This window comes from Neophocaena asiaeorientalis, unplaced genomic scaffold (assembly GCF_003031525.2).
Source record: "Neophocaena asiaeorientalis asiaeorientalis breed wild unplaced genomic scaffold, Neophocaena_asiaeorientalis_V1.1 scaffold44, whole genome shotgun sequence".
Taxonomy (NCBI): domain Eukaryota; kingdom Metazoa; phylum Chordata; class Mammalia; order Artiodactyla; family Phocoenidae; genus Neophocaena; species Neophocaena asiaeorientalis.
Genome location: NW_020173678.1, coordinates 1,921,605 through 1,944,684, shown reverse-complemented (window position 1 = coordinate 1,944,684; position 23,080 = coordinate 1,921,605). Strand labels below are relative to the sequence as shown.

The window sequence follows — 23,080 nt, the reverse complement described above, 5'->3', positions numbered from 1 at the left end:
GGAAAATTCCAGAAATAAGCAATCCCTAAGTTTTAAATTGACCGCCGTTCAGAGTAGCTGATGAACTCTCCCGTCCACCCACTCCGCCCCACCCTGTCCAGAACACCCAGTCTGCGCACACTGCCCACCCGTCAGTAAGGAAATAACAGTACCATGGACCCTTGAACAGCAGGGGTTTGAACTGTGCAGGTCCACTTATAGGCAGATGTTTCCAATAAACATGTACTACAGCACTGGACGATACCCAGGTGGTTGGATCCACAGATGTGGAGCCCTGGCAAAGCAGGACCGGCTGTAAAGACACACACAGGCTTTCTCTTGCAGGGTCAGCACTCCAACCCGCCCGGGGTACGTACATACAGGGTTGCACACTGCACGCGGTTTCAGGTGTCCGCTGGGGATCTGAGCTTAAATAAATTCCAGCTCTGCAATCCATCACCTGTGCGACCCTGGACAGTGTCTCAGCTTCCCCATCTCTGTAAGATCCAGACAATGATAAAGTACGTATCTCGTGAGTTCTTCTGAGTATTACTCACGAGTTAACATATCAGAAGAACACAGAACAGTCCCTGGCTCAGAGTAAATAGCATCAAAAATAGTGGGAGCTATGATCAGTACTTTTACCACCTACTGCTGCTGCCACTACAACTACTCCTAGTATTATAACTGTCATTGGAAATGACTCACCACTACATGACTATTAATATGGCTTAAAAAAAATAACACAAAGTACTGGTAAGGACAGGAAGCAACTAGAACTCAGACACTGCTGTTTGGAAGCAAAATGGTGGGGCCACTTTGGAAAACAGCTTGGCAGCTTCTTTTAAAGTTAAGCATTCATTACCACGTGATGCAGTTGCCCCACTCCTAGGAATATAACCAAGAGAAATGAAAAATTATGTTCACACAAAAATGTGTACACAAATGTTTATGGCGGCTGTATTCATTATTACCAGAAACTGTAAATAACCTCAATGTCCTTCAACTGGTGAGCGGATAAACAAACTGTGGTACATCCATACGTTTCGGAACATCTCTCAGCAATAAAGACCAATGCGCTACAGACACACACAACAACATGGATGAACCTCAACACATGACAGCAAACGAAAGCAGCCAGATTCAAAAGGCTCCATACTGTACGATCCGTCTACATGGCATCGTGGCTACAGGAACAGGAAACTGAGGAAGGGCTGCCAAGGGCTGGGGGCGGGAGGAGGAGCCGGCCGCGAGCACAAAGCAACCCTGGGCGTAACGAACGTGCTCCGTATCATGACTGTGGTGGGTACACAGCTGTGTGCACTTGTCAGAACTCTACATTTGTAAAAGGTGAATTTTACTGTATAGAAAGTATACTTTAATTTAAAAATATGTACAAATAAAAATAAGCAGGGACTCAATTTTAATTTACCAATAAGACCTGTCCAGCCCTCTACCTTTAGCAGAACTGTGTGTCATCTACACACAACACAACTACAGCTTGGCTATTGGAAAATACTCACTGAGAAGATTCCAAAGCCCAAATGATAGTATATAGCTTCTCTACAGGACTTTAAGAATGGGGAACAAAAATCTGGCTAGGAAACAAATAAAAGTCACTTGCATCTGTACTCCCCCAACCCTCCCCCCCCCAAAAAAAACCACCATAAAAATAAACCTAATTTCCAAATCTGGCTTTGAGTTCCATTATGGCACAGCAACTTGAGACAAATACTCATTAGGCAAGTGGCCAGGTGGCCAACATGTTCTGAAGACCTCCTATTAACCAATGTGAAGAGGTAAACTACCAAAATGACTCAGGATGACTGTTCTAGATCCACAATAAGAAAGACGCCAACAGGATTTTCTTAATCCCAGATTACCTTGCGCCAACACTAAGCAAAATTCACCAATATACAGGATGAGTCCCTTCACACGTGGAACTATAAGACGAATAAATAATGAACTTGGAATAAAAGAGAAAAGGTTAAGAATACAAGTTTTATTCTAGTTATAAAATAAACAAGTCATCGGAAACAGACTCACAGACTTAGAGAATGAACTTATGGTCACCCGGGAGGAAGGGTGGGGGAAGGGACAGTTAGGGAGCTTGGGACTGACATGTACTCACTGCTATACTTAAAGTGGAAAACCCACAGGGACTTACTGAATAGCACAGGGAACTCTGCTCAGTATTATGTGGCAAGCTAAATGGGAAAAGAATTTGGAAAAGCAGTGGATACGTGTACATGTCTAACTGAATCACTCTGCTGTACACCTGAAACTATCACAACATTGTTAATCAACTGTTCTCCAGAACGAAATAAAAAGTTAAATCAATCAATCAATCACAGGGATGGAATGTACAGCAAGGTGATTACACTCAATAACACTGCAGTGCGTATCTGAAAGTCGCCAAGAAAGTGTGTCTTAAAATTTCTCGTCACAAGGGAAAAAAAACTAACTCTGCATGGTGACTAGATTTATTACCGCGATCATTCCACAGGGCACACAAATATTGAAGCAAATGCTGTGCACCTGAAACTAATATGTTAAATGTCAATTACACCCCAATTAAAAGAAGAATACAAGTTTTATCTTACAAGTCGGCACACATACATAGTATTTGGAGTTGAACTGAACAGGTAATCATCTTGTGTTCTTCTGTCTCACTCTGAATATAAACTGCTCTGCCTCTCTTCCTTCCCTCATCTATCCCTACCTCCACCTCTCTTCCAGGGAAATAGATAATTATCATTTCCCTGAGGATACAGGGTCAGATTGAGGCAGCTCTAGAATGACAGGGGCTAGGTACTAGGAGTTGAATTCCAGTCTGGGGTGACCCTGAGGGTCCAAACGTGGACTCTAAGACTGTTACAAAACCGACCCGAATTCTGAGTCAAGCACAGTATCACTCTAGTCTCCTAGGTATCCCTCCAAATGAAGACTGATCAGCCTGGCCTAGTGTTAAGATCCACGTGTACTGACATCGGTGTCCTCCCCACACCCGCATAAACGTAAGTGCCAATACCATACACTCTGAAGGAAGAGCGGGCATCATTTTAACAAGTCCCAGAAAACCTCCTTTCCAAAGGCAAGCACTTGCCTCTCGGTACCCTGATAACTTGGTAGATACAGTCCTAAGAGCCTGGACCTGGACCTACAGTACCCAAGGTCATAATGCTAAGGATACAAGACAGGTGCTAATAATCGACCTTACAAAATAAATAAACAAATAAAAAATCGACCTTACAAAATAAACAAACAAATAAAGAGAAAATTTTAAAGTACCAGCGCACAGAGAATTATTAGCCCACATTTCATGCCCTGTAATATATACACACAAATAAAACGGGAATTCCTCTGTGAGCAAACATGTGCTTCCAAGGGTTATATAATCAGATTAACGCCCTTTTCATTGACGGCTCTACATACACACCGAATCTTAATGTATTTGCCCAAGTTCGGTTAGACTGCATCAGTTTCCAAAGCTTTCATCAGAGTAGGTCTAATCTTTGAGATATTTCTTATCCCAATCTATTTCAAGCATTATTAATAGGCCCCCTGGAGCTTATCTTTGACTCAAGCACCTCGTGGCAGAAGCAAAGGCTGCCAAGAAAGAAAGGTCTCTAAGTCAAAAGTAGCATCAAGGCACCACAACCTGAAGTGCAAAACATCTATTGTAACCTTGTGGGCGAAGAAAACTCATCCCCCCAACATCTTCTGGGAGTTTCTTCCAATGTGCTCAGGTAATAGTCCACAGCTGGTCAGGAGGTTGCGGCCGAAACAAGAGAGATTGGAAGCAGTCATCCTGACAGTTCACATCACACTCGTACAGCAGGGGGGTATTTTAACTAAGTAATTCATGGAAGTGTACCACTCTCCGCTTCACGGGACAAGCAGTCATTCACTCGATGGCTGTTCAGCCTCTGGAGGCTCCAGCCTCACATTTTGAAAATAATCTTGTATGTATCTTCAGAGTTCTTCAGACATGGGAGAAACATACTGTAACTCTGCAGAAACTGACTTGTAAAAGGATTCCTGAGCCAATATAAGCCCCTGTCTTGATTCAAGCAAAGGGACGGTCTCTCAACATAAGGTTTGCTTGATCTCACATCTTCAAGCGGCTTAATCTTTAGCTGAATCTCCTAGTATTGAGTATACCTGGTCAACTCAACTCACCACCAGCCCTGTAAATAAGGAGGAATGCCATAGTGCACTGGCAGGTGTTTCAAAGAAAATTCCACAGCTGTCATCTCTTCCTCTATTTCAGGAGATTGCGGAATGTGAAAGAATATTAACTGAGAGAAGTTGCACTTCACAATCTGGGGTGGTAATTAAGAGAGAAAGGAAGACACCAAGGGGACCAGTCTCAGGAAAAGGGGTCAGAAAAGTGCTTTCCTGGTGTGGGAAGGAGACCTACCAGGAGTAACCTCAAAGTAGGTGCTTTTCTCAGAGCATTGTTAAAGTGTGTGTGGTAAGGGCCAGGCTCAGCTGGCAGAGTCACCTTAAAAGAAACAGGGCTACTGAGTTATACTCAGAAAACTGTGCTTCAATAAAGAACACGTGGACTGGAAACAGGTTTCTACTCCTCCAGCCTCTAGGACCCCTTCAAGTGTTTTCTTTCAGAATCTAGACCTCAATCTCCTTATCATCCCAAATACATCTGAAAAGAAAAAACTCATCCTCTCAAAGGGCTCAGAAATTTAAAATAATGCACGTGGCTCTCTTGAAACAGAGAAAGACCCTATGGTCTATGCCCCCCATGTCCTCAGCCTGCCTTTTGTCTGTGGAATAACTTTAGTCAAAGAATAAGTTTAATCAGAGAAGTGAGAAAATGCAGAAACAAAGGAAAACAGTCAAAGGAGACCAAATAATAATAGTTTAGTCCTTAAGCATGGTCAAGGACCTTCAGTCCCTCCTCAAGGGCTTTAGATAATATTCTGAGCCATATCCTGTGAGCTGTTTACTTTGTAGATACTGAAACCCCCGCCAGCTGGAAGAAGTTAACTACATGATGACCAGGCCGTAGCCATGACCTAAGCTGCCACGATTCTGAGAACCGGCCTCAAGAAATGGGAACAAACCGACCCTGGAACTGAAGCCTAACCGTACTTAAAACAATCAAGATGACGCTGATCAGACCACCGATGACCAATTTCAAGATGACCGTCAGAGCTGACTGTGCTGTTTCTGCATGTAGCCCCCTCCCTCTGCCTGTACATCCCTGAAACTCCCCCGTAAAAGCTCTTGGCCACTGATTGTCGGCGGGGGTTGTCGGCCTTTAGGCAGGCGTCCACCCTCCGCCCCACTCCCCCCTCCACTCGCCGGCATCCAAAGTAAAGCAAACTTTCCTTTCCACCAAACTTGCCTCTTTATTGGCTTGCGAGCAGCCGGACCCCACTTTCGGTTACACTCTTTTGTGTCCATCTGATTTATATTCAGCTCCTTATTAGGTGAGATATACAACTCTGGAGCTTAAATCTGAAAAATCCATGCCTAAGTGCAACTTCTCGCCCCTGGAATCTCGCACAAGCAACCATTTTCTAAGCTTCAGATTCCTCAACTGTAAAACGGTTATTATAAGAACACTACCTGCCACACCTACTTCAAAGGATCACTGCTGAGATTACATGCAGTAAGACATATAAAATAATTTTTAAAAAGCAAAGGACTACACAAATGTTGGTTGCTACCTTAGGTGGGGCACTGTTAAGAGCATGAAGAAATGCATATAACAGGGTGAAAAGAAGGTTCTTTTATCTGAAAAAAAAAAAAAGGACTGCAAACATGGTGAGGACGAATTTTAAGGTACTGGCTAATATGTTCAGGGAAGTGGTATCACGCGAACTTTATTATTTATAAGCGGATTCTCATGCCAACACATCCACTTTGCACAGACAGCAAAAGAAGGAAAACAAGAGAGATTAAGAGTGGGTGTCCAGCTCTCGGCTCACCGAAATAACTGATGGAGTTCCACGTGGAGAGGGAGGGTGGAGTTAGTCATGACAGCCACACAGAACATGGTTGCATAAGAGGGGGAAAGTGAAGGTGTTCGTACCAAGCACAAAACTAACTGTCAAGTTACCCACAGTCCACAGATTACAGCCCGATCCGGGGCGTGTCATTTCCACAGGGGGCTTTAGGGGAAAAGAAAAAAAGAAAGGCTATTCCACGAGCATCAAACCAACCAGGTGATTCCGCAGGTTGGTTCTCCGCCGGCGCGGGTAACGCTGGCGGAGAGAGCGTGAGGTCGGGGGCTCGCGAGTTGGGCCCGCGGGACACGGAAGCTGCCTTCGAGCCATCGCAAACCAGAGGACGCAGCGCGGACCCAGACCCGCCAGCCCCGGCCCGACCCCGGACTCGCTCCCGGGAGAACAGAAAGCCGGCTTCCGAGAGGGAACCGGGCAGGCGGCGCGGGCGCGCACCGGGGGACACCGCGCCGACTGGGGACGGCGGGATGCGGACACTGCCGGGCGGCGGGGACCCCTGCCACGGGTGCCGCCGCCGCAGCCGCCGCCAAGCGCCTCAGCCGGGAGCGGAGGGCGGAGACCCGCGCGCGGCCATCTTTACTGCTCCGCTGCCCGCGCCGCCCGCACTCCCCCGCGGCCTCAGCACGCAGGCGCGGGGGAGCCCCGGTTGCATCACGGGACTTGTAGTAGGAGATCCGCGCGCCCCCCTTCCCCCGGGCGCACCCGCGCCCAAAGGGAACTACAAGTCCCTGGATGCATCGGGAAAGAGGCGCGGCCCGGGGGGGGCTCCCTGCTTGGCCGCGGACGCGCGAGGTCACCTCTGCCCCGAAGCGGGAGCTGTCCCCCGCACGAGTCACCTCCGCGGGCTTGTTGGGAGTCGTAGTTTATTCTTGTTCTGACTTACAGCTAATCTCGGCTCCCTAACTATCACGTCAGTCTTTTGAAGTGGAAAAGGGGTCGGTAATTATCCCTACTTTCTATTGGGGAAAACTGGATGGAAAGTACCCGAAACTCTCAAAACCGTGTCCTGGCTGTAAATGCAGAGCTTTATTAACGTTGTAATTTAGAACGCATTAACAGGTGGCCCTGAAGAGATCCTGGGAATGATGCTCGCAGGTATAGTGGGAAGCGCATTCAAGTTCAGTTCTCCTCCCAACAAGTTACTTGACTTCTCCGACCCTGATTTGTAAGATGGGAATAATAATACCTTAGGGAATTCCCTGGAGGTCCAGAGGTTAGGACTCGGCGCTTTCACGGCTGGGTGCGCCGGTTCAATCCCTGCTCGGGAACTAAGATCCGGCGCGGCCAAAAAATTAAAAAAAAAAAAAAAATCTCACAGGGTGGTCATGTGGAGCGGATAAGATAATACATGCAAGGGTATCTAGTACTATCTCTGTGCGGATACCAGTTCACAATAGATATTAGTTTCCCTTCTGTCTCTCTCCTCCTCTTCTACCCTTTACATGGATCTTAAGTTTACTTGGGAGGCATATGTGGGGCATATATCCCGTCTTCCATGATTTTTTCCCCAAAGCTACAAAAAAATACTATGGTGCAAACACAATATTGTAAGTCAACTACAGTTCAATTAAAAAAAATGCCGTGCACGTCCTAACTTCCTAAGGTAGCACGCAGGCCGTTTTCATATTCACAGTGAACTTGGTTATTAAAACCTGTCAGGTTGACTCAGTAACTTTAACTCCCCAGGGCTTTAGCCCTGGACAAAACTGTTTTCCATTATGATAGAGAACATATACAATTATTAGGTTCTTTGAACTTTCCTGTGTGGTTGAAGTTTTTCATTTTAAAAAAATGTTGCAAAAATGATTAGGTCGTTGTAAAGGGAAACTTTACTATGTTCTATCATGTGCCTCAATTTCCCCTGAGACAAGCCAAGAATCAAATGAAAAAGGGACATATAAATGTAAATGATTATGTCTAATAATACTACATCTATCCGTATGTGCTTTAATTAGGTATCCTTGAATTCTTTATAAATACTAATTAAGTCATACATCTTTGAGAACTGTGAAGAACAGTGTGCATAAAAAGATGTAATACTGTATACCTTATATAGCCATATTTTCCTTGCACTAATTTAGTCACCATAGAACTTCTCATGCCTCATCATCTATTGGAATTAAAAATTCTGTATGAGGTTTACTTTGTAACTTGTCAGCACGGAACCTCTTCGTATTCCACCTCAGCCTCTTGCTGATAATTAAAATTGTTTTCACAAGCTCTCAAATAGAACTGTCCCTATAGAATAAAAGAAATATTGATATTAAACCAGATAGGAAATAATACTTAGCTAGGAACCTAACCCTCTTCAAGAAACCGTTATTAGCTGAACTCTGCTAGTCTGGCAAGGAAGCAAGAAAGTAAGAGAAGGGCATGTTTTCAAATTTCAGCAAATTGCTGAAATCTCAGGAAACAGATCTCTGACAGCAATCCACGTGCACCATTTTAACATTATGATCCTGGTACACAATATCGGCTCAAAAAAAGTATGTATAATTGGACCATATATTTTACATACTGGTTTTCTAATAAGGATTTTTAAACTAGGGTAAAATTTTCATGGATCGATAATGTTATACTTCTTCTGGCTGTATTCTTTTCACATTCAGAATCAGGAAAGAAGAAACATCTGGTTCCAGTTGTAAAAATAAGCTAAAATTGACCAAGTCCAAGTCAAATCCATACTTTCCCAAGAGGTATGAACTTAAATCTCAATAGGAAGAATTCAGTCTCAATACTAGGAAGTTCCAGGTAGTACTTCCTTACTGTATCTATTTTACTTGCTTTTTTCCTGAGGTAGTAAGAAAATGATACCCTCTTTGGAGATTTTAAAGAAAAATATAAGTAGTTAAGTTCCTTACGTAATTTAAGTGCAAACCTACCTGGAAGGAGATGAATCTTCCAGCTATGTGATTACGGAATTCAGTGATAATTGTTATAATCTAATTAATTTAACTAGCTCAGCCAAAAGAAAGTTATGCCACCAAAAATAAAACAACAGATCAATCTGTGTATAATGATTTGAAAAGCTTTTCAAAATTAAAATCATCTAAGTTTTTTTTCTGAAACGTCTTCCCCCAAGCAGGGCTCTCTGAGACTAAACTTAAACAATAAATTTATACAATTGTTTACTACCATTAAACAAACGTGAGAGTTTAGATTTCCTAAATATTCTAAAGAAAAAAGTATTTTATATGCAAGTGAATAAATCCTGACAAATAATCCTGTGTATAAGTAAAACATAATTTTTATACTTTTTTCTTCCAGTTTTACTGAGATATAATTGACATACCGCACTGTATAAGTTTAAGGTGTGCGGCATGATCTGACTTACATACATCATGAGATGATGACCACGGTAAGCTTGGTGAATAGCCATCATCTCATATAGATAACAAAATAAAAGAAAAAGAAAAAGCTATATTTTGTGATGTGAACTCCTAGGATTTACTCTCTTAACTGTCATATATAACATACAGCAGTGTTAATTATATTTATCACATTGGACATTATATCTCTAGTACTTATTTATCTTATAACTGGAATTTGTATCTTTTGACCACCTCCATCCAATTCCCCTGCCTGCGGTAAACCACAAATCTGTTCTCTTTTTCTGTAAGATTCGTTGAAGTATAATTAACCTGTAAACTATGTCAGTTCCTGGTGCACAACATAGTGGTTTGGTATTTTTACACATTGCAAAAACATCACCACAATTTTTGAACTTTTAAATGTACTAAGTGCACCAGCTATGATGCACATACTCTCTTGTATAAAGTGAGGAAACTTTTATTAGATAATAATTTCCCATACACTTAAAACATGAACTACAAATTAGAATACTCCATGCTTTAAGGCAATGACACCGGTTCAGCTTACGAAAACCTTTCAGCGTGGCCTCTGTTCCCACCAGTTAACATACCTCCCTCTGGTGGACAAACAGAGACTGTACATTTAGCCCATGGAGTTCTTTCTGGTTTTCTTTTTTCTTTTACCCAATTCTTTCGGTTTGGCTTCCAGAACTACAGGTCTTTGCTTGTTTTATCATACTATCTCTCCTTTCCACCAGACTCAACCTACTGCCTGGTTTTTCTAAGAGACATTTTTAAGACTCGATTCTCAGAAAACCACCCGAGAAAGTAATCAATTTCAGCTCCGAAGACAGAACTGTAATTGTGACACAGTTACAGTTGGGGTGGAAAATAAGAGAAGACACTGAAGAAATTAAAATAGAAAATATCAGTACTAAAATAAGCAGCTAACTCCAGAATTAAGACAGAAAACATTTCCCCACAATGAGTAAACGCTAACAGTAGGTGCGAACCCGACAGCTAACTGGACAGTAACAGGATTCCTGTGTGATTCGCAGCTCCCCTCGTGGCTCACTCCCACAAGCCGACGTGAGGCCCCGGGAGCGCCGCGGACCGTCCTGGAGAGCGCGGGTCTGCGGGGCAGAGAGGACGCCCCACGCAGCGGTCACCGGGAGCCACGGCTACTGAACGCAGATCTGGGCTGAACGCACAAATCCCGCAGCGGTCGGCCTGTACCGGTCCGCAGGTTTAGGAGGACCGGCCGCCCCTCCCGCGGCCGGAGCAGGAGGCGAGGGTGGGTGCGGCCTCCGGCCGGCAGTGCAGTCCGAACACGACGGAGGCTCCCCGCGCGGGAAGCCAGGGCCGCCGGGCCGCGCGCCCCAAGTCGGAACCCGGCTCCGAACCCCCAGTCCCTCAGATTCCGTTGAATTGCCGGAGCGCCCTCCGCGGGTATGACTGTCCTGGAGCGGCAGCCCCTCCACGTGAAAGACCTTGACCGCAGCCCCTTCTCCAGATCAGATTCTCCCGGTTCCTCCTACCACGCCTATCGCTCGGACAGACGGAGCCAGTCCCGAGCCAGTTCCCGCGCGCCGCGCCCCTGTTCAAAGCGCGTGGGCGTGGCCAGCTCGGAGCCTAGCCAATCGGAGTCCGCGCTCCTCCCGGGCGGCGCTCCGGACCAATCACACCCTCGCGGGCGGGAGGCGGGGCGACGCAACTGTCGAGCTCGCGCAGGCGTGGTGCAGGCCGGTCGGCGCCTCTGCACTGCGAGGGGCGTCAGCGCAGGTGAGAGAGCGGGTGCTCTGGCTCTTCTGCCGAGAGGCCGCCCGCGGGGGTCTGCGGGGTGGGGGTCGGGGGACCTTCCTCTTCTCCGACTATCGGCTGTGGAACGGAGGCTCTGGATGTCTTGACAGCCGTGGAGGGCGCGCGCCCCCGGCCTGTCACCCTGTCCCCCGGCCGCCCCAGCCATCTCGTTGCCACCACCACGCCCCAGCGGCCGCCCCCTCCCAGCCCCCGGGCCTCCCCCGTCCCTTCCGGGCATGCCCTCCCCCCGGCCGTCCCGCCCCCTCCCCCCTCTCCCGTAGACATTCTCCCTGCAGGCCCCCCACCCCCGCCTCCTCCCTGCTCCCTCAGACGTACCCCTGCCCCCCCCACACTCTGTAACTTTTGCATATTTGTTTTATTGTCATTGATTCCCAGTGTCTGCTCACTGAGAAAAAGTGGTAAGGATCAGTATATAAAAATAGTGGTTAATTACCTAGTAAAGTAACTGGTTCCAGAGATGATGGTCTTAAAGGTGTGGCTGAGGAAATTTAGAATAATTTACATGAATGACTGTTGTAGTGTAATTGATTCTATATAACATATTAATTTGCCTGTAGTATTACTAATTCTGTTTAAATATTTCTGAGTGTGTCAATTGTGGAGGAGCAATAGCCCTGGAGATTAGAAGAAGAACCAAATGATGCTTTGTCTTTGCACCCCAGTTCTGGAGAGTACCTTGACCCAACCAATACACAAACTGAGTCACCTTTAAACATATGGTTAAGATAGATGCCTCGGTTTAAGTTTAGGATTGTCGTAAGTTGCTATCGTCCTCCGAGCTACAATCTATGACCACCAGGTAATCTTCTGATTATAATTAGTTTTCCAAGTAGGAATAACTTAGGGAGAGAATATGTGGAGTTAAAAATTTTACTGTAGTTTTACAAATTAATAAATTGACCTTCTAATTAATGTTTAAGTCTTTGTGAGTGAGCTTGGCATGAATTAGTACATCTAAGCCCTATCAAATCTAGGTTTACTGCCAAGTTGAAGTTTTAGACTACAAAACTGAGAACCAGATCCTGAAATGTGACCTTTTCCACATATAAGTGAGTGTGGGCATACAGTATTTGTCTTTGACTTATTTCACTTAGTATAATGCCTTCAAGGTCCATTCATCTTGCTGCAAATGGTAGGATTTCCTCTTTTTTATGGCTGAATAGTATTCAATTGTGTATACATACCACAACTTCTTTAGCTGTTCATCCATTGATGGATGTTGTTTCTGAGTCTTGGCTATTGTTAATAACACTTAGAACAGGAGGATGCAGATATCTTTTCAAGTTAGAGTTGTTTCCTTTGGATGTATTCCCGGAAGTGGAATTGGTGAATCACTTTCTTTCTTTTCATTGCGGAATGATATTCCATTGTATGGACATTCCCCGTTTTGTTTATCCATTCTTCAGTTGACAGACGTTTGGATTGTTTCCATTTTTGGGCTATTATGAATAATGCTGCTGTGACCATTCATGTACAGATTTTCATGTAGATATGTTTTCAGTTCTCTTGATTATACACCTAGGAGTAGAATTACAGGGTTATAAGTCACTCCTTGTTAACCGTTTTGAGGAACTGGCAGACTGTTTTCCAAAGCAGCTCCATCGTTTTGCATTTCCACCAGCAACATATGAGGATTTGTGTCTCCACATCCCTCACCAACACTTAGATGCTGTCTTTTTGGTTATAGTTATCTTAGTGGTTGTGAAGTTACAGTTGTGGTTTTGATTTGCACTTCCCTAGTGACTAATGATGTTGGGCATCTTTTCACATGCTTATTGAATTATTCGTGTATCTTCTTTGGAGAAATATCTATTCAGATCCTTTGTCCATTTTTTAATCAGGTTGCCTTTTCATTATTGAGTTATTTATATGTTCTGGATACAAATAAGTTCCTTATCAAGTGTATGATTTGTAAATGTTTTCTCTCCTACTGTGTATCGTCTTCTCACTTTCTTTTTTTGGCTGTGCTGGGTCTTTGTTGCTGCACGGGCTTTCTCTAGTTGCGGAGAGCAGGGGCTACTCTTTGTTGCCTTGCGTGGGCTTCTCATTGCGGTGGCTTCTCTTGTTGCGGAGCACGGGCTCTAGGCGCGGGCTTCAGTAGTTGTGGCACACGGGGCTTAGTTGCTCCACAGCATGTGGGATCTTCCCAGACCAGGGTTCGAACCCACGTCCCCTGCATTCTTAACCACTGCGCCACCAGGGAAGCCCCTCACTTTCTTCCTTCATGATGTTCTTGAAGCACAAAAGCTTTTAAGTTTGATGAAATTCAGTTTATTTTTTCTTTTGTCTCTTGTGCTCTTGGTGTCGTATGTAAGAAGACTTTGCCCAATGCAAGGTCGCAAAGATTTACCCTTATGTTTAATTATTTTTCCATTTTATCTCCTTAATTTTTGCCAGATATAGAATTCTAAGTCAACAGTTTTCTCTTTCCATATTTTAAAGATGTGGTTCCACTGTCCTCTGGCATGCATTGTCTCTGAGGAGACATTTGCTGCCTTTTTACATTTGTTCCTCTGTACATAATATGACTTTTTTTTCCTCTTGATGCTTTTTAAACTTTTTATCACTGGTTTTCTGCAGTTTAATAAGGATGTGTCTTGGTGTTTTCTTCATGTTCCTTATTCTTGTGGCTCCATGAGCATTCTGAATTAGAAATCAATAGTAAATACAACTCTGAAGCTCTTCATGTTTGAAAACTGAGAAATCTGTTTCTAAATAAATTAAAGAACTCGCAATGGAAATTAGAAAATTTGAGAATAGAGGAATAAACATTCTACATATCAAAACTTTGTAATGCACTGGTACTTAGAAAGCAATGTATAGCATTATATGTCAGAATTGAAAAGATAACTCTGTACAAATAAATGTAAAACAATGCAATAGATAAATTTGTAGAAAAATTTAACTTGCCAAAATTGACTCAAGAAGAAATAGAAAGCTTAAATAATGCTGTAATATTTAAAGAAATTGGATTTGTAGTTTAAAATCTTCTCACATTGAAAACGCCGTTACCAGGTATCATTCTGTCAGACATCTTAGAAACAGATAATCGCCCAGACTCTTCTATAGGATGTCAAACTAACTCATTTCAGGAGGCCAGCTTAACTTTGATAACTGATGACAAAATTAGGAAGGAAAATTATAGGCCAGTTTTACCCATAAGCAATAGTGTTGAAAGTTTTGCCTCTAAGGTTAGGAATAGGATAAGAATACCAGCTGTCAGCTCTTTTCTTCAGCCTTGTACTGGAAGTTATAGCCAGAACAGAAGACAGGAAAAAGGTTAGAAGGGAAGAACTGATTATTCATGGATGATATATGTAGAATTACCAACCGCAGACCGCCTCCCAAATAGATTCATCATTAGCATTATTAAGTTTTGGTTTAAAATCTACCGTATTTACATATATCAATAAGAAGTGGGGAGAAAATAGAGTTTGAAAAAAGATAAAAATATAAAGTACTTAGGAATGAATCTAACAAATGTAAACTCTTTATAGAGAAAATTATAAAACTATCGAAGAGCGTCCAGAAAGACCTGAACACAGCGTGCTCGTGAATTGTAGGCTCACTGCCATAAAGACGTCAGTTCTCCCAGAATTGATCTATGCAGTCAGCGGATTTCCAGTCCAAATCACAGCAGCTTTCTGTGTGTGTGTGTGTGTGTGTGTGTGTGTGTGTGTGTGTATTTGTAGACTTTTTTACCTGTTCTAAAATTCATATGGGAGAGCAGAGGACTAAGAAATAACTAAGGCCTTCCTGAAGAAAAAGAACAAGGGGGAAGAACTCACCTTCCCATATACCAGGTCTTACTAATAATAAGCTACAATTAAAGCAGTGGGGTATTGGCCGAAAGAGAATACAGTTGACCAATGAAACAAGTTCGATAATCCCCAAACAGGGCCATCCGTACATGTATGGAAATTTATGCCAGCATCAGCAGGGAGGGGATGGACTTTTCAATAAGTGGGACTAGGACACTTGGCTTTTCACATGAGGGAAATAATTCAGACTTGGACCCCTACTCACACTATACACACAAACTGATTGCTAGTGGATCAAAGACTTAAATGTGAAAGTGTCTAAGTTTGGGGGTAAGGAAAATTTTAATACACAAAAGTGTAAATATTAACGTAATTGATTACATTAATGTTATGTATTTGTCAAAAATGTCACGAATGAAGTGTAGAGACGGCAGCAGACTGGGAGGTGGTGTTTGACTCACCTGCGTAGCCAGAGGTAGCCAGAGGGGGGAGTAGGGCTGAGAAGGGGGGAGGGGCTTGTTTTCGATGAGAGAGATGTTGAGCATGTTTGAATGTTGATGGGAAGAAGGAAAGAAGACTGGAAATACTAAAGAAAGATGAAATTGACGGAGTGGACTCTGAAGGGCTGAGAAATACATGGATTCCAAACTACGTGGAGAAAACCCCAGACCTTGAAGCATTAGTTTATAAACCTCTCATTGGAGTGATGACTGTCCCCCGTCACCGCCCTTGCTCTCCCCCCACAGCTAGTACTTGACCATCCATTTCTCTGCTGGGCACCTCAGGACGCAGTGGTGAGCAAAGCTAGACCCAGGCTCTGCCTCAGTAGTTAATTATTTTCAGTGGAGACAGACATTAATATGAAGCATCTAGAGTTTTTGTAGAAATTTCTGCATTGTTTTATACTTTATTTTTTTAGATGTGTTTGCTTGAATAGATAACTAGAAGGAAATAGAAAAAACTCAGACTTCCTTCTCAGAATAGAGATTAACATGAGGAGTTTGTCCTTCAGTGAATTGCAACCGTGTGCTAAAAACTGGGGTCACTGTTACTGACCCTTTCGTGGGTGCCCCTTTTCTCCACAGGGATCCCAGCCAGCGTTGAGTGCGGCGCCGGGAACCGTGTGTGGGTGACTCTCCCTGGGGTCATGCAGAGAGCATCCCGTCTGAAGAGAGAGCTGAGCCTGCTGGCCGCGGAGCCGCCCCCGGGCATCACATGCTGGCAGGATGGGGACCGAATGGAAGATCTGCGAGCTCGTAGGTGTCGCACCGGGCGTGACGGGTCACGACCCTGTCAGAGGTCGTGCTGAAGTTTGAACACCTGTGTGTTCTTCTAAAGTAGGGGACAATTGCAAGGTCAAAGTGCCCGGCCATCTTTCTACCTAATTTGTCTACATTTATAAAAGGTTTCCATGACATTTTTTCTTTGGCCTTTGATTCCATCTTTTACTGATTTGTAAGCCAAGATCTGGGTATCAGCTTTGAAGCAGTGTTAGTACCAAAGCTCACCTCAAATATCTGTGAGGCCAGATGGGAAACTTAAGTGTTCAGGACGCTGCGTTCCAGCCAGAGCAGAACTGCAGGTTGTATGTGATCTGAGGCCAGCGTTGTCCACCTTCTGTTTCGATCTCCTGTGTATTCTTTGATTGACACCAACTTTGGGTACACTGGTACGTTGCATGGGGACTTGTTAAGCCCTGAGAGAGTTTCTGTCCCAGACCCAGCTGTTCCGTTAGGACCAGACTTCATTAGGTCCATGGGGTGTGGTAATTCAGATCATCTGATTACCTCTTGACGTTTCGTTCTTTTTTTTTTTCTTTTTTTAAAGAGATATTAGGTGGAGCAGACACACCTTACGAAAAAGGTGTTTTCAGGCTGGAAGTTAACGTTCCTGAGAGGTCAGTGTGAAAACTATATCCTAAATTTCCAGGGTAAAGCGCAGTTACTGGAAGACAGAGCAGTGTCGCAGAGTGTTGAATGCAGGAGTTAAAGTACCTGGATTTTAATCCTCGTCTTACCATGACTTAATGTGACCTTGGGCAAGTTATTTCACGTCTCTGGAGTTCGATTTCTTTTTCTTAACACTGAGCTGGATCACATCTAGGCCTCACCCCCACCCCACCCCCTGCCCGTCACTGTAGTAAAATATACATAAAGTTGACCGTCTAAACCGTTTTTAAGCACATGGTTCGGTGGCATTAAGGGCATTCACACTGTCATCCAGCCGTCCCCCTCATGCATCTCCAGAACTTCTTCGTCTTCCCAGCCTGAACCCCCGCATCCATTAAACACTGGCTCCCATGGCACCTGGCAGCCACCCTTCTCTCTGCCTCTGTGTTAAGGCCCCTTTTAATCCAGGTCTCCTGTAAGGCCGTCATCAGGGGAGTGGTAGCTGTAGTGTAGTTTGTGATTTGTAGATACCTGTTCACCAGGCCAGGCTCGTTACAGGTCCTGAGAGAAGCAGCTCAGTAATCACGGGGGGCGTCAGTTCTGAGACCGATGGGGATTTTCCAAATGCAGTGCATAAATCAAAATCGGATCCTGTTTTTAACACCCATCTGTAAAAAAAAAAAAAAAAGGGAAAATTGAGGAAATCTGAGTAATAGATGATACTGGAAAATCATTTTTATATTTTATTCATAGGTATACTGATAGTTTTGCAGCTCTATAGGAGAGGGACCTTATTCTTAGGAGAGACATGCTGAAGTATTTAGAGGGTGAAGGGGCTTGATCCAGGTGGTGGGTATGAGAGGGTTTTCAGTACTATTATTTCAATTTTTCTACTGTTCATAAATTTTTGTAATAAAAATTTGGCAAGAGCAAAGGTTTGCCTCTCAAAGGCTGTCGTCCTAATTAGTCACCAGCTGCTGTTTATAATGTAAGAAGCAGTATTTCAGTAAAACTTCCATACTCTCCTGTGCTTTCAAAGGTACCCATTTGAACCTCCTCAGATCCGATTTCTGACTCCCATCTACCATCCCAACATCGATTCCGCTGGAAGGATTTGTTTAGATGTTCTCAAGTTGCCGCCAAAAGTGAGTGGTGGGAGCAGGGCCAGCCCTCTCGCCTGCCGTGGCCCTCGGCTCTAAAACCTGTGTAAGAGAAGCACGTTCTTAGGGCCGCTGTCTGTCTGCCTGTCTGCCTAGGGCGCCTGGAGACCGTCCCTCAACATCGCGACCCTGCTGACTTCTGTTCAGCAGCTCATGGCCGAGCCCAACCCCGATGACCCGCTCATGGCCGACATCGTAAGCACCCCCGGCCCCCCGCTCGCGGCCTGCTTTCCCCACGCCCTGCTCTCCGTTGGGGAGGCTCGCGTAGCGCCTGCAGCTTGGTTACCAAGTCCCTCCTCTCTCCACTGACTCTCTGCTTCCATCTCAGTCCTCAGAGTTTAAATACAACAAGCCCGTCTTCCTCAGGAATGCCAGGCAGTGGACAGAGAAGCACGCGAGACAGAAGGTGGGGTGTCTGTACAGCTCTGATTGCGCTCCTGTTGTTGCTCTGTGAAGCGTGAGTGTGTCCCTGTGTGTATAAGTGTCTGTTGGACTTGCCAAGTTCGTACTGGACACTAGGGTGGCCGGTTGATCTTCTCCGACCACAGCCTTCTACATAATCAGCAGATAGCTCAACCGGCTGGAGGGTTTCCCAGCACCCACGACACCACAGGGCAGCTGAGGTCTCCTGTTTAGGCCAGAAGGAGCTCTTTGCAGGAGAGGGGAGGGGCGGGAGGAGAAATGGACGTGGAGGAAGGGAGAAGGAGAGACGTCCCCGTTTTACGTCCATAGTTCCCTCATTTAACAGAAGGCAGAGTTCAGGAGCAGGGATGCGCACACGGGGGTTTCGCTGGGCTGCCCCGCACTTCAGACTGAGCCACGAAGCGGTTAGTGTCACTTGTGAGAAGAAGTAAAAATTAGACAGTACAGAGGATTGGGGAAGCTGGTTTCGGAGAGAGTGTCCTCTCCAGGAGGCAGCAGGGAAGTACCTGGGAGGACAGTTGGTGTGAACCTTGTGCTCTGCCCCGTCTGCTCCTTTTTAGGCTGATGAAGAAGAGACACCTGATAACCCCCCCGAGGCGGGTGACTCAGAAGGGCACAGCGAGGCACAGAAAAGGAAAGCCAGGCCCCTGGGGGGCGTAGAAAAGAAATTCTGCCCTGACGTTTAGGGTGGGGTTTGTCCTGGCCTGTCTCAGTTGATAGGTTCTTTGCAGCATGGATCCAATTTGCTTACGTTTCTGGAATGTCTTTCTTTGTATTTGATGACATTATCGTTTTTATATCCTGTGAAACAGATCTTGTGTATTTATATGTTCTGCTCTACATTGATTCTCTGAGTGCAGTTTGTTTTATTTAGCTCATACATATGTATCCCAAAACTTGTAAACCTGGAAAATAAATAATCATTTAGCGTTGAGTATGTGTTTATCCTGAATGTGTGTCTGGGAGCAAACTGGCCAGAGAGCTATACGGTAAGAATGTGAAAATATTTGGAATTGTCCTTTATTTTGCCAACTCACCAGCATCACTCGGGACACTGAATGATGGACGTGGGGGTCAAATAGCCTCAGAGACAGTTCGGTGGCCGTCACGCTTCCGGGATTCTAGGTGTTCAGAAGTCCTAAACACAGTGTGGGGATAAGGTAATTACCCTTCTGTTAACGTTTCTTGCAGTTTGCACTTTCTGTGACTTAACTTACGTGGCTGTGGCATAACTTTCGTTTGTTCAACAAATAGCGACTGAACACCTGCTGTGTGCCAAGTGTTTTAGAATACTATAACGGTGAGGAAATCAGGCGTGGGATTAACCAGATAATCGTACAGATTTACATGGATTTCCACAATCCTTTCTGTCTCTAGCTTTATTTCACGGCAAGTACTAAGGTGCAAGCTGGAATCCCTGCTCGTGACTTTACAGTACCCTCGGGCCTGTGCCTATCATTCCGTTTAGATGACGGAGAAAACAGATTTGGGCAGAAGTCGGCTGAAGTGGAACGAGGTGCTGAGTGAGAGCAGATGTTGGGGCCGCCTAGGCAGAGAAGGAGACTGTCACGTCCCGCCTGTATCCCAGGCTGGTAGTCCTGTGCCAGGCTGGGCACCGTGCACGCAGCGTGCATCCAGCGAGCAAGCAACTTCCCTTCATCTGCTGCGGAACCGCCCTGCGCTCGGCAGTGGCCGGCCTTAGAGCTCGAGTGGTAGCGACAGACGACAGCGTCAACCAAAAATGTCAATTTCCTCTGTGTCCCCCCACACCACTTCATAAATTTCCAACCTCTACGTAATTCTTGAACCCATTTCTCAAAATCAGCTACTGTTCTCTTGTTAAAGCCTAGGAATTAATTTTGTTCCAGGCTTGTCTCCTATACTTGGGCACATTTAAGTCAGATTTGGGCTTTCTAAATGCAATTAGTATATCAGCCAGGATGCTTTCAGCTGTGAGATCCAACTGGCTGGTGATAATACCCAGGAAGTTCTCTGCCCTATTTACCGGGAGTTGGGGCCAGGGCGGGCGTCTGGACCGGTGGTTCAGAGGCTGTGTCTCTCGCACCTGCCATCCGTCCTCACTGTCCCCTCCTTCAGCTTCTTCCCCTCCTGGAGTGACCACCAGCAGCCCTCAGGGTCGTGTGTTTCTTGTTCACGTCCAGCGGCAGTGGAAAAACCAGCCGCTGTGGCAGGGAGACACCGAGTGCTGATGGTGCCGATGGGGGTACAGGCCAGGTGTGAAGCGGGATGGCCTTAGGGGTCGTTGTGGGAAAGGACAAGCCCCCTCGACAGCTGGCCGCCACCAGGTCTCTCACCTGCACTGCCATCACGGCCAGTACCTTGTCCCCTGGCCTCCAGCCTGGACCCTCTGCGGTCCATGCTCCTCACAGCAGCAAGATCAAATTCAGATGATGAAAGAGCCAGATTGCACCTCCTCCTAAAACCCTCCAGTGCCTTCCCTCAGCCTCCCCTCCCCGCACACCCTCCGCTCTGTACACCACACTGAGCCGCACTGGCCCCCTCCAGTCTCAGCACGCCAGCCGCTCTGGCCTGTGCCATCCCCCGACCCTATCTGACTCTACCTGGATGGTCTCAGCCCACGTAGCTGCCTTGGGACGCCCTTGTCCGGCCCCTCGGAAGGAGCTGTGGCCATTACCTGGTGTACCTCGTGGCCCTGTACCCGTCTGCCAGTGCGTCCACTCCAAGTGCTGGGACATAGTGGCCACAAGGGCCTTTGCACTGATTGCAAGAAATACCAAAGCCAGGAGTCATTAATTAGAAGCCATCCCTCCATCTCCGGGTTAACAAGTACACGGGACTTGGGCAGAGAACAGAAGTGAGAGAAGAGGGAGATGAGGAAGCCCAGCCCCGCCCGCAGCCCAGGGAAGGATGGAAAAGCATCAAAAGTATGAACACGGTCCAGGAGACCCTGGCCGGCCCAGGCCCCCAGAGCCCTGCTCAACCCCTCCACGCTTTGGGTTTGTCCTGTAGAAGCGGGGGACAGTTGTGGGGGCTGACCGGGGTGCCGCACCCGGAGCGCCGAGCACAGGGCCGACCCCGCGGGCTTAGCAGGGGCTGGGGGCGGGGACGACGGGCCAGCCACATAAGGCCCCAAAGCGCTGCTTGCCAGGACAGGCAGGCTGCGCGTTCCCCCGAGTCGGAGAGGAGATGACGTGACTGACCCCAGAGACACTGCGGATCCCAAGTATCCTCTCCTGCTGCCCCCGCGGCTCCCCAAAATCTACTTAGATTTACCACCCACCTTGCGGGCTGAGACTAGGTCTTTACCCTTCGGCTGCGGCGGGAATTCGGCACAGACAAATAAAGCTCCTTTCCCAGCCAAGTTATTTTTCCATCAGCAAGCAGCTCCCCGAGGTTGCCCTGTTTAGGTTGGGGCAGCCTGGGGGAGGGAAGGACAGGGGGCAGGGGGGCCGGGGGGGTGCGCTGTGGCTCCAGAACCTGACCCCGGGCTGACTGGCTGCTGGGAGGCTTGGATCCCACACAGGGAGCCCGGGCAGCTGTGACAGGTGGGGTGGTGGGCGCAGGTCTCTGTGCCCAGAAGCTACGCCTGCACTTTCTCCTTCTGTCCAGTCAGGATGGCTCCTGCCGGGGCCACCGAGCGCCCATCCGCCCCAGCTCTCAGCCTCCATCAGGTGACAGGTCCCCTGGGTTTCTCCCCCTCGTGGGCTTGCCTCTCCCCCGACCCCACCTCCCACTGGGCCGGACCTCCGTCCTCCCACCCATCGCTGCCTCCCTTTAAGCAGGACCTTGCAGCTCAGCTTTGGAGAAAGCCTGCTGAGCCGCTTTCCCCCAGAACCCCCGCAGCAGAAGCAGCTGCCCTGGGGGTGAGCTTTAGTCTTGGGCTTCTCCCCAGACCCGGAGGTATGTTTGAGAGACCCCTTGCACCCGTCCTCTCTGGGGAGCCCCAGCTTCCCCCTGCTGACAGCTCACCAGCCACCTTGGCCCGTGACACTCCTCTCTCATGGCCCAGGGTCCCCGGCACCGTCACCCATGGACCCCCGCGAACCCACAGCCTTCCTGCCGGGCTCCAAGCCCAGGTTGCCAGCCTTCTTCTTAGGAGCGGCTCCTCCGGGGACCCTTCCTCTTCTCCCATGGACCCCCGCGAACCCACAGCCTTCCTGCCGGGCTCCAAGCCCAGGTTGCCAGCCTTCTTAGGAGCGGCTCCTCCGGGGACCCTTCCTCTTACGTATCAAGTGTGCTCAAGGCTGAGCCGGAAGACAGCTCAGAGCCCCAGTTTCTCGTCGCTTTTTGGATTAAGTAATAACATCTAACATCTCTCAAGTACTCACTAGGTGTCATGAACTAAGCTAAGCTCTTTACATGAAAAATCTCCTTTAATCTTTTCAATAACCTTCAGAGCTTAGGTACCGTTGTCATTTCCATGTTTCTGATAATGAGACAGAGAAGTCAAGTAAAACCTCAGGACAGCGGGCTGTCAATGGAAGGTCTGGGAGTTGAACCCAGGCTGGACCAACTCCACGACCCCATGTACCAACTACACAGACACTGTTCCGGCTTTTGTGCCTCTGCCCCTCGGCCCCGGGCAGCTGTGGGGCGGTCCCTCCCCGACCCGGTGAGGAGGGGGCGTGGATGCCCCCTAAGGTGTGTCCCCGTGCTGCCGCCGGACGGTCCTGTGATTCTGTAGCCACCTGTGAGCTCCCAGGGGAGAGCGTGCAGGGGTCAGGTTCAGGGAGGAAGCCAGGAGGCTGGTCTCCTCCCCCT

At 46.9% G+C, this 23,080-nt stretch overlaps 1 protein-coding gene across 1 annotated transcript; it reads left to right on the top strand.

Moving 5' to 3' along the window:
• The first annotated feature begins 11,011 nt into the window (after positions 1-11,011).
• On the top strand, positions 11,012-19,271 carry UBE2T (ubiquitin conjugating enzyme E2 T). Its single transcript, XM_024749653.1, has 7 exons — positions 11,012-11,065; positions 15,951-16,121; positions 16,693-16,762; positions 17,794-17,899; positions 18,011-18,109; positions 18,243-18,320; positions 18,898-19,271. Exons 2-7 carry the CDS (start codon positions 16,013-16,015, stop codon positions 19,021-19,023), a joined length of 588 nt encoding a protein of 195 aa, XP_024605421.1. The 5' UTR covers positions 11,012-11,065; positions 15,951-16,012; the 3' UTR covers positions 19,024-19,271.
• Positions 19,272-23,080: the final 3,809 nt, after the last annotated feature.

Excerpts from the sequence above, each read along its gene's own strand:
- UBE2T (XM_024749653.1), top strand. The coding sequence starts at position 16,013 with ATGCAGAGAGCATCCCGTCTGAAGAGAGAGCTGAGCCTGCTGGCCGCG. Across the intron at positions 16,763-17,793 it reads GAAGTTAACGTTCCTGAGAG|GTACCCATTTGAACCTCCTC; the intron begins GTCAGTGTGAAA and ends GTGCTTTCAAAG. Across the intron at positions 17,900-18,010 it reads TTCTCAAGTTGCCGCCAAAA|GGCGCCTGGAGACCGTCCCT; the intron begins GTGAGTGGTGGG and ends CTGTCTGCCTAG.